A 14,542-nucleotide genomic window follows, 5' to 3' on the forward strand; every position below is an offset into this window, starting at 1 on the left:
TCACTATCTTGTAATAACCTATAATGGAATATAATCTGAAAAAAATAACTGAATCATTTTGCTGTACACCTGAAACTAACATAGTATAAAATAAATGAAAAAAGGAAAAAGATTTTTGCTATACTACCTTATCTAGATCAACTATCAATATGTAGAAATTTGGCCAGATGCATAGGTTTCATTTAAAAGTAAAGTAAAATGTCTTAATGCTGCATTTTCTAAGTTGCCTGAAACATATCCCTTTTAGAAAAAAAAAGCAAAACCCTATTACTTTAAGAAATAGCATGTGCAAGTAACATGACCAAATATCATTCTCCAACACAGTCTAATAGTTAAAAAGTCAGTTTTGTCTAAGTGGAATCAACTTAGTTCTCCCCTTCCCATGAGCTGCCAAATCTCTGACAGTATTCAGTAAGATAACCACTTAAAACTAGCTAAACAAGCCTTTATATGTGAAAATGCCACACTTAGAGCCATCAAATGGACAGAATACCAAGCAGTGTGCCTATTGCTTTCTGGTCCAGTCAGGAAACCAGTATATCCTAGAGAGGACAACCCACAGCTACCAAGAGAAAATACGGAATCTGTCTAGACTTCACGATGTGACAGTAAAAAATTTGAGAAAAGAACACACTACAGTTGAGACTAGAGTAAGCAAGTAATCAATACACACACACAAACTATGCATTCTGCCTCATACAAGGAGAACAAAATAGTACAATTAAAGATACTTTAATTAAGCAATTCAACTTAGAATTTTTTCTAAAGAAACCAAGATAAGGGCATATATAACCACAAAATTACTTAGCACTTTATTTTAAAAAAAATAACAAAAAAAGTAGGAAAATCTACATGACCAAATATTGGGAACCAAGTAAATAAATTATGGCAATTATTACAATGGAGTACCAAAACACTATTGAGAATAATGTTGTTTAAAAAAAAGTAACATTCAAAGATGTTCACATTATATACGTAAGTTTTTAAAAGTTACAAATCAGGGACTTCCCTGGTGGTCCAGTGGTTAAGAATCTGCCCTGCAACGCAGGGGACGCCGGTTCTATCCCTGGTTGGGGAACTAAGATTCCACATGCTGCGGGGCAACTAAGCTTGTGCACGGCAACTACTGAGCCTGTGCCACAACTAGAGAGAGAAGCCCATGCGATGCAATGAAGAGCCCATTGCACCACAACGAAAGATCCCGGGTGCCTCAACTAAGACCCAATGCAGCCAAAAATGAATAAATAAATATTAAAAAAAAAAAGTTACAAATCAGATCATATATTTAAGCTTTATGAAGTTAGCCAAAAAGCTCACATACCTACCTAAATGTTGAAAACCGTTTTATCCAAGAATATACAAAATGTCATCAGTGGTTACATAACTGAGTGATGGAACTAACCAACTTTTAGTTTTTCAAAAATAGACAAGTCTCATTTGTGTAATAAGGCAAAACTTAAATTAAAACTTAAATTAGCTTAAATTAATTAGTGACAGGGAAATTTACTATATTAAAAAGAAAAAGTGGGAATTCCCTGACACTCCAGTGGTTAGGACTTGGCACTTTCACTGCCATCGGCCTGGGTTCAATCCCTGGCCGGGGAACTAAGATCCCACAAGCCTCGTAGCATGGCCAAAAAATAAAAAAAGAAATCATTAAGCAATAAAAACAGGAAATGAACTTTATGTAATTAAAAATTTGAGGACCATATCATATGTTATTGTTTAATGTCAGAAACAGAATGTGCTCAATCAATGAAATTAGGCAAATGTAACTAACTCCTTAGAGCTGCTTAACTTTAACACTTATTCTAATACAAACAACTCCCTAAATAATCCTCCTTATTCCTAACATGGAATGAATGAATTTCTGTTTCTGACAAACAACAGAACTAAACACACCCTTGGGAATTTGGCTGCCATCAATCTCTAGACTGTTTTTACATTTTGGGGGATCATGACTCCTTTGAAAACTTATAAAATACACCTGGATTTATTCTTTCTTAGCCTATCCTTACTTCTTGATTCAACTACTTCTCAGTAGTTGAATTACAAAATTAAAGACTTCTGAAGAGGCAGAAGACCTAAACAGACATTTCTCCAAAGAAGACATACAGATGGCCAAGAAGCACATGAAAAGATGCTCAACATCACTAATTATTAGAGAAATGCAAATCAAAACTACAATGAGGTATCACCTCACACCAGTTAGAATGGGCACCATCAGAAAATCTACAAACAACAAACGCTGGAAAGGGTGTGGAGAAAAGGGAACCCTCTTGCACTGTTGGTGGGAATGTAAATTGATACAGCCACTATGGAGAACAGTATGGAGGTTCCTTAAAAAACTTAAAATAGAATTACCATATGATCCAGCAATCCCACTACAGGGCATATACCCAGAGAAAACCGTAATTCAAAAAGACACATGCACCCCAATGTTCACTGCAGCACTATTTACAATAGCCAGGTCATGGAAGCAACCTAAATGCCCATCGACAGATGAATGGATAAAGAAGTTGTGGTACATATATACAATGGAATATCACTCAGCCATAAAAAGGAACGAATTTGGGTCATTTGTTGAGGCGTGGATGGATCTAGAGACTGTCATACAGGGTGAAGTAAGTCAGAAAGAGAAAAACAAATATCATATATTAACGCATGTATGTGGAACCTAGAAAAATGGTACAGATGAACCAGTTTGCAGGGCAGAAGTTGAGACACAGATGTAGAGAACAAACGTATGGACACCAAGGGGGGAAAACCGTAGTGGGGTGGGGATGGTGGTGTGCTGAATTGGGCGATTGGGATTGACATGTATACACTGATGTGTATAAAATTGATGAATAATAAGAACCTGCAGTATAAAAAAACAAACAAACAAAAAACACAACTAATACTAAACTTTCTTTGCGTTATTTGTATGGAACTATGTTAATATAAATGTTTCAGACATTACATGAAATTTCTAAAAATCTTCTATGTTCTGGTATAATGTTATAAGTCATAATTCTAGTTATTACTTTAAAATGTATATCTCAGAAATAAATAAATTTCCTTGTCAACTGCATTATTACGAACTTTCATCAAATCTTTAACCGTGGTCATTTTTAAGTCTTTCGTCATTTACAGACAGTTCTGGGTGTACTCTGATGCTTTCGCAAATATGTTGCTATAAAAGGGTTTCATCTTCAAGGAATTCATGGAAAACACTCTGACAAGTACAGGTTTCTGGTAACTGACCATACTGCTGAACTGAATGAATAAGCTTTTTCAGAACTCAAATGGAAAACTGATGAATTCATAAAAGTGCTAACAAAAGATCAAGATGAAAAAAAAAATTAATTACATGGGACTGACTGAACTGATGAGGATGCTTATAATTTTTGTGACTTTCTGTTTGAATAAAAAAAAAAAATCCCACAAGGACTCAGAGGCAAAAAACATAGAAATCAATTTTCACTGCAAAGTAAAGGAGCTGTTACAGTGGAGGATTACTGGACTGAATGTCAATAATATGACATAGTATGAGTGTGTTTCGTGTTTGGTAATTGCAATCATTGTTGCTTTTGTTGTGGTCATCCATTTACAATGCTTTGTGTCAGTTTATCTCTTGTAAAAATAAAATACAGTGTGTGTGTGAAAAAAAAAAAAAAAAGACTTATGAAGAAAAAGCTCATGTTTCTTCCGGTATCACGAAAGTTATTTATTTCATCATCTTCTTTTTCAATATTTGCATGTGAAAACGTACCTTTAACACTTGGATATATTTCTGCACTGGCACACAGTAAGTATCCCTGTCCCACACCTCAAGGGAAGAACTGACATATTTTTACTCCTTTTGTATGCCTTACCACATAAGAGAAAACAAGCTCCCAATGAGTCTATTTCCTGGGTCCTCAGGACTCAAATATATACATATAACATTCAAGCAACAAAAAAACTATGAAAATCCCCAAGTATGTCTAAAAAGATACATTAAGAAAATTCTTTTACACCATTTAAACAAAAACAAATCCTGCACTGGTAAGAGTATTTCTACCCAACTCAACATAGCAGATGCATTTTAAAAAATTATATAGATATATTTACCTGCCCCAGATTTTACATGTAGAGCCCCAAGTGCTGATATTATCAAGAATATATGTAGGAGACCGTCAAGATAGCGGAGGAGTAAGACGTGGAGATCACCTCCCTCCCCACAAATACAAGAGAAATACATCTACATGTGGAACAACTCCTACAGAACACCTACTGAACGCAGGCAGAAGACCTCAGACGTCCCAAAAGATATATTTTTTTTTTCCTTTTTCTCTTTTTGTGAGTGTGTATGTGTATGCTTCTTTGTGTGATTTTGTCTGTATAGCTTTGCTTTTACCATTTGTCCCAGGGTTCTGTCTGTCCGTCCTCTTTTTAGTATAGTTTTTAGAGCTTGCTATCATTGTTGGATTTGTTTTTCGGTTTGGTTGCTCTCTTCTTTCTTCCCTTCTTTTTTTTTCAATTACTTTTAAATTTTTATTTTAATAACTTTATTTTTTTCATTCTTTCTTTCTATTTTCCTCCCTATTCTTCTGAGCCGTGTGGCTGACAGGGTCTTGGTGCTCCAGCCAGGTGTCAGGCCTGTGCCTCTGAGGTGGGAGAGCCGAGTTCAGGACATTGGTCCACCAGAGACCTCCTGGCTCCACGTAATGTCAAATGGCGAAAGGTCTCCCAGAGTACTCCATCTCAACGTTAACACCCAGCTCCACTCAACCACCAGCAAGCTACAGTGCTGGACAGCCTATGCCAAACAACTAGCAAGACAGGAACACAACCCCATCCATTAGCAGAGAGGCTGTCTAAAATCATAATAAGGTCAAGACACCCCAAAACAGCACCAGATGTGGTCCTGCCCACCAGAAAGACAAGATCCAGACACAACCAACAGAACACAGGCACCAGTCCCCTCCACCAGGAAGCCTACACAACCCACTGAACCAACCTTAGCCACTGGGAGCAGACACCAAAAAAAATGGGAACTACAAACCTGCAACATGCGAAAAGGAGACCACAAACACAGTAAGTTAAGCAAAATGAGAAGATAGAGAAATAAACGGCAGATGAAGGAGCAAGGTAAAAACCCACCAGACCAAACAAATGAAGAGGAAATAGGCAGTCTACCTGAAAAAGAATTCAGAATAATGATAGTAAAGATGATCCAAAATCTTGGAAATAGAATGGAGAAAATACAAGAAACATTTAACAAGGACCTAGAAGAACTAAAGAGCAAACAAACAATGATGAACAACACAACAAATGAAATTAAAAATTATCTAGAAGGGATTAATAGCAGAATAACTGAGGCAGAAGAACAGATAAGTGACCTGCAAGATAAAACAGTGGAAATAACTACCACAGAGCACAATAAAAAAAAAAGAATGAAAAGAATTGAGGACAGTCTCAGAGACCTCTGGGACAACATTAAACACACTAACATTCGAATTATAGGGGTCCCAAAAGACGAAGAGAAAAAGAAAGGGACTGAGAAAATATTTGAAGATATTATACTTGAAAACTTCCCTAATATGGGAAAGGAAATAGTCAATCAAGTCCAGGAAGCACAGAGAGTCCCATACAGGATAAATCCAAGGAGAAACACGCCAAGACACATATTAATCAAACTATCAAAAATTAAATGAAAAGAAAAAATATTAAAAGCACCAAGGGAAAAACAACAAATAACATACAAGGGAATCCCCATAAGGTTAACAGCTGATCTTTCAGCAGAAATTCTGCAAGCCAGAAGGGAGTGGCAGGACATATTTAAAGTGATGAAAGGGAAAAACCTACAACCAAGATTACTCTACCCAGCAAGGATCTCATTCAGATTTGAAGGAGAAATTAAAACATTTACAGAAAATCAAAAGTTAAGAGAATTCAGTACCACCAAACCAGCTTTACAACAAATGCTAACGGAACTTCTCTAGGCAGGAAACACAAGAGAAGAAAAACACCTACAATAACAAACCCAAAACAATTTAGAAAACGGTAATAGGAACATACAGATCAATAACTGCCTTAAATGTAAATGGATTAAATGCTCCAACCAAAAGACATAGACTGGCTGAATGGACAAAGAAACAAGACCTGTATATATGCTGCCTACAAGAGACCCACTTCAGACCCAGGGACACGTACAGACCGAAAGTGAGGGGATGGAAAAAGAAAGTCCAAGCAAATGGAAATCAAAAGAAAGCTGGAGTAGCATTTCTCATATCAGACAAAACAGACTTTAAAATCACAACTATTACAAGAAAAAAGGAGGACACTACATAATGACCAATCTAAGAAGAAGATAGAACAATTGTAAATTTTTATGCTCCCAACATAGGAGCACCTCAATACATAAGGCAAATGTTAACAGCCATAAATGGGGAAATCGACAGTAACACAATCATAGTAGGGGACTTTAACACCCCACTTTCACCAATGGACAGATCATCCAAAAGGAAAATAAATAAGGAAACACAAGCTTTAAATGATACATTAAGCAAGATGGACTTAATTGATATTTATAGGACATACCATCCAAAAACAACAGAATACACTTTCTTCTCAAGTGCTCATGGAACATTCTCCAGGATAGATCATATCTTGGGTCACAAATCAAGCCTTGGTAAATTTAAGAAAATTGAAATCGTATCAAGTACCTTTTCCGACCACAACACTAAGAGACTAGATATCAACTGCAGGAAGAAACCTGTATAAACTATAAACACATGGAGGCTAAACAATACATTAAATAACCAAGGGATCACTGACGGAATCAAGGAGGAAATAAAAAAATACCTAGAAGCAAATGACAATGAAAACACGACGACCCAAAACCTATGGGATGCAGCAAAAGCAGTTCTAAGAGGGAACTTTATAACAATACAATCCTACCTCAAAAAACAAGAAATATCTCAAATAAACAACATAACCTTACACGTAAAGCAATTAGAGAAAGAAGAACAAAAAACCCCAAAGTTAGCAGAAGGAAAGAAATCATAAAGATTAGATCAGAAATAAATGAAAAAGAAATGACGGAAAAAATAGCAAAGATCAATAAAACTAAAAGCTGGTTCTTTGAGAAGATTAAAAAAATTGATAAACCATTAGCCAGACTCATCAAGAAAAAAAGGCAGAAGACCCAAATCAACAGAATTAGCAATGAAAAAGGAGAAGTAACCACTGAAACTGCAGAAATACAAAAGATCATGAGAGATTACTACAAGCAACTCTATGCCAATAAAATGGATAACGTGGAAGAAATGGACAAACTCTTAGAAATGCACAACCTTCCGAGACTGAACCAAGAAAAAACAAAATATAAGCAGACCAATCACAAGCACTGAAATTGAGACTGTAATTAAAAATCTTCCAACAAACAAAAGCCCAGAACCAGATGACTTCACAGGCAAATTCTATCAAACATTTAGAGAAGAGTCAACAGCTATCCTTCTCAAACTCTTCCAAAATATAGCAGAGGGAGGAACACTCCCAAACTCATTCTATGAGGCCACCATCACCCTGATACCAAAACCAGACAAAGATGTCACAAAGAAAGAAAACTACAGGCCAATATCACTGATGAACACAGACGTAAAAATCCTCAACAAAATACTAGCAAACAGAATCCAACAGCACATTAAAAGGATCATACACCATGATCAAGTGGGGTTTATCGCAAAATGCAAGGATTCTTCTATATACGCAAATCAATCAATGTGATACACCATATTAATAAATTGAAGGAGAAAAACCATATGATCATCTCAATAGATGCAGAAAAAGCTTTTGACAAAATTCAACACCAATTTATGATAAAAACCATCCAGAAAGCAGGCATAGAGGGAACTTACCTCAACATAATAAAGGCCATATATGACAAACCCACAGCCAACATCGTTTTCAATGGTGAAAAACTGAAACTACTGCCTCTAAGATCAGGAACAAGAAAAGGTTTTCCACTCTCACCGCTATTATTCAACATACGTTTGGAAGTTTTAGGCACAGCAATCAGAGAAGAAAAAGAAATAAAAGGAATCCAAATTGGAAAAGAAGAAGTAAAGCTCTCACTGTTTGCAGATGACATGATACTATACACAGAGAATCCTAAAGATGCTACCAGAAAACTACTACAGCTAATCAATGAATCTGGTAAAGTAGCAGGATACAAAATTAATTCACAGAAATCTCTTGCATTCCTATACACTAATGATGAAAAATCTGAAACAGAAATTAAGGAAACACTCCCATTTAAGACTGCAACAAAAAGAATAAAATACCTAGGAATAAAACTACCTATGGAGAAAAAAGACCTGTATGCAGAAAACTATAAGACACTGATGAAAGAAATTAAAGATGATACCAATAGATGGAGAGATATACCATGTTCTTGGATTGGAGGAATCAACATTGTGAAAAGGACTATACTAGCCAAAGCAATCTACAGATTCAATGCAATCCCTATCAAACTACCAATGGCATTTTTCACAGAACTAGAACAAAAAATTTCAGTTTGTATGGAAACACAAAAGACCCCGAGTAGCCAAAGCAATCTTGAGAACGAAAAATGGAGCTGCAGGAATCAGGCTCCCAGACTTCAGACTATACTACAAAGCTACAGTAATCAAGACAGTATGGCACTGGCACAAAAACAGAAATATAGATCAATGGAACAGGATAGAAAGTCCAGAGATAAATCCACGCACATATGATTGCCTTATCTTTGATAAAGGATGCATGAATATACAGTGGAGAAAAGACAGCCTCCTCAATAAGTGGTGCTGGGAAAACTGGACAGCTACATGTAGAAGAATGAAATCAGAACACTCCCTAACACCATACACAAAAATAAACTCAAAATGGATTAAAGACCTAAATGTAAGGCCAGACACTATCAAACTCTTAGAGGAAAACATAGGCAAAACACTCTATGACATAAATCACAGCAAGATCCTATTTGACCCACCTCCTAGAGAAATGGAAATAATAACAAAAATAAACTAACGGGACCTAATGAAACCTAAAAGCTTTTGCACAGCAAAGGAAAAAATAAACAAGATGAAAAGACAACCCTCAGAATGGGAGAAAATGTTTGCAAATGAAGCAACAGACAAAGGATTAATCTCCAAAATTTACAAGCAGCTCATGCAGCTCAATATCAAAAAAACAAACAACCCAATCAAAAAATGGGCAGAAGATCTAAACAGACATTTCTCCAAAGAAGATATACAGATTGCCAACAAACACATGAAAGAATGCTCAACATCATTAATCATTAGAGAAATGCAAATCAAAACTACAATGAGATATCATCTCACACCAGTCAGAATGGCCATCATCAAAAAATCTAGAAACAATAAATGCTGGAGAGGGTGTGGAGAAAAGGGAATCCTCCTGCACTGTTGGTGGGAATGTAAATTGATACAGTCACTATGGAGAACAGTATGGAGGTTCCTTAATAAACTAAAAATAGAACTACCATACGACCCAGCAATCCCACTACTGGGCACCCTGAGAAAACCATAATTCAAAAAGAATCATGTACCACAATGTTCATTGCAGCTCTATTTACAATAGCCAGGACATGGAAGCAACCTAAGTGTCCATCATCGGATGAATGGATAAAGAAGATGTGGCACATATATACAATGGAATATTACTCAGCCATAAAAGGAAACGAAATGGAGTTATTTGTAGTGAGGTGGATGGAGTTAGAGTCTGTCATACAGAGTGAAGTAAGTCAGAAAGAGAAAAACAAATACCATATGCTAACACATATATATGGAATGTTAAAAAAAAAAAAAAGGTTCTGAAGAACCTAGGGGTAGGACAGGAATAAAGATGCAGACATACAGAATGGACTTGAGGACACAGGGAGGGGGAAGGGTATGCTGGAATGAAGTGAGAGAGTGGCATGGACATATATACAATACCAAATGTAAAACAGATAGCTAGTGGCAAGTAGCCACATAGCACTGGGAGATCAGCTCAGTGCTTTGTGACCACCTAGAGAGATGGGATAAGGCGGATGGGAGGGAGAAGCAAGAGGGAGGAGATATGGGGATATAAGTATATGTATAGCTGATTCACTTTGTTATAAAGCAGAAACTAACACACCATTGTAAAGCAATTATACTCCAATAAAGATGTTAAAATATATATACATATGTAAATTAAGTATACTGAATATGAACTAAGAAATACCCATGAAATGTTCCTAAATATACTCACAGAAAGATAGCTGTTAATGTCCACATCATCAGTAATAGTTTGGCGTTCTCCTTTACAGTTAATTTTCCGAAACCTTCGTCGAGACTGTCTGGCAGGAACTTCTCTTTGTAGAATACTATCTTCATTATCTTTGGAATTCTCTACCTGAAACACATGTTCACATTCCTGATTAAACATCCAATTTTTCCATATTACTGACAGTCTATGGAGTTTTAACAGGCACATAAGGAGGCTTCATTTACTACTTGCAAGAAACTGCCTCAAGAAAATAGTCTGTATAGGACAATGCTCATGACTTCAAAAAGACTAAAGGTGACGTTATTATAAAGATCTGGAGACCACAGTTTCCTTCCAGGAAATAGTCTCTCTTGCTCACATAAACATACATCCTCTAAGTAAAGTCATTTACCAGAAATGAAGGCTGCTAACTACACCTACACATTCAATAATTACAACTTCTGAGTTAGTCTAATTACAAACTGCGTGATTATACACATATTTTATTTGGCAAACAATTATGGTTATGACTTCAGTGAATTGCTAAACAGTGAAACAAAAATGCTTTATGCATTATTCTTTGATGTCCATCTTAATGTGTGAAAATAGTCAAGAATAAATAAGGCTGGCATCTTCTAAGGAAGAAGGGAAAACTAACATTTATTGAGGGCTTAAAATAGGACAGCATGGATATATATTATACTACTTAGTTTACACAACAGCCCTGTAATCAGGTATTACTATTACTAGTTTATACACGAACAAAGTAAAATCCAAAAAGATCAGCGACTTTTCAGTCTCACAACAGTGATACTTATTAAAGGTGACCTGGCATACAGGCCTGTTTCCAAAACTTATGCTACTGATACAAGACTACATTGCCAGGGGATGGGGGGTAGGGAGAGGAAAGAAATAGGTGAGGGAGATTAACAGGTACAAACTTCCAGCTGTAAAATAAATGAGTCATGGATATGAAATATACAGCATGAGGAATATAGTCAATAGTTATATAATATCAGAATCTTTGTATGATGACAGATGGTAACCGGACTTATTGTGGCGATCATTTTGAAATGTATAGAAATACCAAATCACTACTTTGGGTAAAAGGAACTAACATAGTGTTCTGGGTCAATTACACTTCAAAAACAAAGAAACTTATAGAAAAAGAGATCAGATTTATGGTTCCCAGAGGTGGGGGCTGAGGGGAGCAGGAATTGGATGAAGGCAGTCAGAAGGTACAAACTTCCAGTTATAAGACAAATAAGTACTAGGGATGTAATGTCAACATGATAAATATAATTAACACTGTTATATGTTATATATGAAAGTTGTTAAGAGAGCAAATCCTAAGCGTTCTCATCACAAGAAAAATAATTTTTTTCTATTTCTTTAATTTTCTATCTATATGAGATGACTGTTGGTCACTAAACTTACTGTGATTTATCACTTCATGATGTATGTAAGTCAAACCATTATGCCTTAAACTGATACAGTGCTGTATGTAAATTATATCTCAATAAAACTAGAAGGAAAAAAAAGACTACCTTTCCTATCTAATGACAGAGTATACCATAATTTTTAGAAATTACTTTTACAAAGGAATATTGACATGCTCTAAAGTAGACTTTATAATTAACCTCACATCCAATAAATAACAAATGGTAATTTCAGCTTTCTCCCTCAACTACTTTTCCTGCTAATGTCATATCTCTTGCTGATATCAAAAATTTCCTAGTCACCCAAGTATGAAATTCCAACATTTCCAATTCCCCTGCTTGTCTTCCATGTCTTATCTTCAATCATTTCTTAGAACCTGTCAAATCTTTGTTTAGAAATCCCTTTCACAATGCCTTTTCTTTCATTCCCATTACCACCATTCTTTATTCAAGTCTTAATCACTTCAGTCCTGAACTTGCTGCTTCTGTCATGTTCCTCTCTAATTCCATCCGGCATGGTCAGATAAATCATCATTATGTCAGGTCTCCTGTTCAAAATGCTACAATGGACCTCTAATGGTTACCAAATAAATTTTAAACTATTATATTTGATATTCCAAGTCATACATGCTCCATTCCCAAAATATTTTTATCACTTTATCTTATACATGGAAGCCTGGAAAAACTGCTCCCGTATCCTCCTCCCCACAAAAAATCCTCTCACATAAAAGCTCTAATGAGATATGCAAAATTTCCTGATGATTTCTCAGAAAGAGTTGATGTCTAAGCTGTTCTGTAGGTTTGAGAATTCAAGAGTAAGTGGCAGCCAAGTCAATGTGACTATTCATGGGTCCCTATACATAAATAACTTACATTCTGCTAAGTAACTACTTATTTCCTCAATTTCTGTTATCCTATCCATGTTATCTTCATATGCTGAAACACTACCAATCATTTAAGACACATCTCAACTGCCATCTCTTCCATAACCACAAGAGACATTCCTTTTGACTGCTTTACTGTGTGCACACAACCTGGACTTCTCATAAACAGGACTGCCTTCAGGCCTTTACATACATATGCGTTATTTCTGCCTAAAAGCCCATTCCTCCTTTGCTAACATCTCAGCATCCTACACATACCTCATGACCCAGTTCAAACAACCCTACCTCTGCCTCAAGAGGTAGGTGCTACCCCTTCTATAGCACTAAGCATACTGGCCATAATTATTAGATAAGCTTACCTCACTACAAGCTCCCTAGTATAGGAAGTGCATTGTATTTACATTCATCTTTGTTCACTTATTCAAAACATTTCCCAAAATGGGCATTACATTAAATTCTTTCTTTCTCCCCAAATATCTTAAGCCCTTGGAAGTATGTATAAGATACTCAAGAAATATACAGGCAGGCAGAATAAGTTATTGAATATTACTCTTCTGAAAAGTAAAATCCAGAAGAGACAGGGGCTTGATTTCCAACTTAAAACTACAGAATTTTGTATAGGAAGCAAATACATGTCAACCCCTTTAGATTCAATTTCCTTTTCTAAAAAATGATGGGAGAACCACTGTATTTTCTAAATCACTACGCTAGGCCAAGTACCAGAAACTATTACTTATGTCCTTTAAGGCTCACAACATAGCTACTCTTTCTGTGTTAACGGATGGTGCAGAGCCTCATAAAACTTAAGTATTTCACAGAAGTGGGTGAGTAACAATTCAAAAACCAAGTGTGGGGACTTCCCTGGTGGTCCAGTGGCTAAGACTGTGCACTCTCAATGTAGGGGGCCCAGGTTCGATCCTTGGTTGGGGAACTAGATCCCGCATGCAAGCCGCAACTAAAGATCCCACATGCTGCAACGAAGATCCCACCTGCCACAACTAAGACCCGGTGCAGCCAAAAATAAATAAATGAATGAATGAATGAATATTTTAAAAAAAAAAACCAAGTGTGACTAAGAAGTTCATCTCCTTCATACTGCCCTATCCCATGGGATGAACTAGATTATTTACTTTAGGTAAAATTCCAGTATCATATCCATATTCTTAGCTCTTTCAACAGCTACCATTCATTGAGAAAAAGCAGAGATTTAAACAATAAAGGTTTTTCAAAATAGAAACAGTAGCAAATTAAATTTAGGAAAGGAGTTTCTAGCCTTAAAAATGTGGGGAGGGCTTCCCTGGTGGCGCAGTGGTTGAGAATCTGCCTGCCAATGCAGGGGACATGGGTTCGAGCCCTGGTCTGGGAAGATCCCACATGCCACAGAGCAACTGGGCCCGTGAGCCACAATTACTGAGCCTGCGCGTCTGGAGCCTGTTCTCCGCAACAAGAGAGGCTGCGATAGTGTAAGGCCCGCGCACCGCGATGAAGAGTGGCCCCCTCTTGCCGCGACTAGAGAAAGCCCTCACACAGAAACGAAGACCCAACACAGACAAAAATAAATTTAAAAAAAAAAAAAAAAAAGATAGCATCACGTAATGGCAATTCTATAAATCTGGGTTTAAAAAAAAATAAATGTGGGGAAAAGTACCAAATGAAAGGAAAAACCAAACAATGGATAAAGGATTAGGCACCCTTAGTAAAGCTCCTGCTGATTACAACTGAAATGTGAGGTTAAATTTTAAAAATGAAACCTCATAAACACATACTGAAATGGCAGAAAAGTAAGGAATCCAAATGCAAAGAAAGAAGTGAAAGCAAAATGCCAGGAAGTAGGATAGCAACAAAGCCCCATCTACCAGATGATTTCTCAACTTTAGAGACAAGACCTTCCACTTTGATGGTTGTAGGGAACGAGAGAGATAGGAAATAAAATAGAGAATCCAACAAAGGCAGGGAATC

General features: G+C 36.5%; 1 protein-coding gene across 8 annotated transcripts in view; it reads right to left on the reverse strand.

The window, feature by feature from the left end:
- Positions 1-14,542, reverse strand: part of RAPGEF6 (Rap guanine nucleotide exchange factor 6) — a 235,469-nt gene that overhangs the window by 139,465 nt on the left and 81,462 nt on the right. For all 8 annotated transcript variants that reach the window (XM_068535821.1, XM_068535820.1, XM_068535815.1 and 5 more), the window contains one exon: positions 10,264-10,407. In XM_068535821.1, the coding sequence (XP_068391922.1) occupies positions 10,264-10,407 (144 nt within the window). The remainder of the gene's footprint in view (positions 1-10,263; positions 10,408-14,542) is intronic.

This window comes from Eschrichtius robustus, chromosome 2 (genome assembly GCF_028021215.1).
Source record: "Eschrichtius robustus isolate mEscRob2 chromosome 2, mEscRob2.pri, whole genome shotgun sequence".
NCBI lineage: Eukaryota > Metazoa > Chordata > Mammalia > Artiodactyla > Eschrichtiidae > Eschrichtius > Eschrichtius robustus.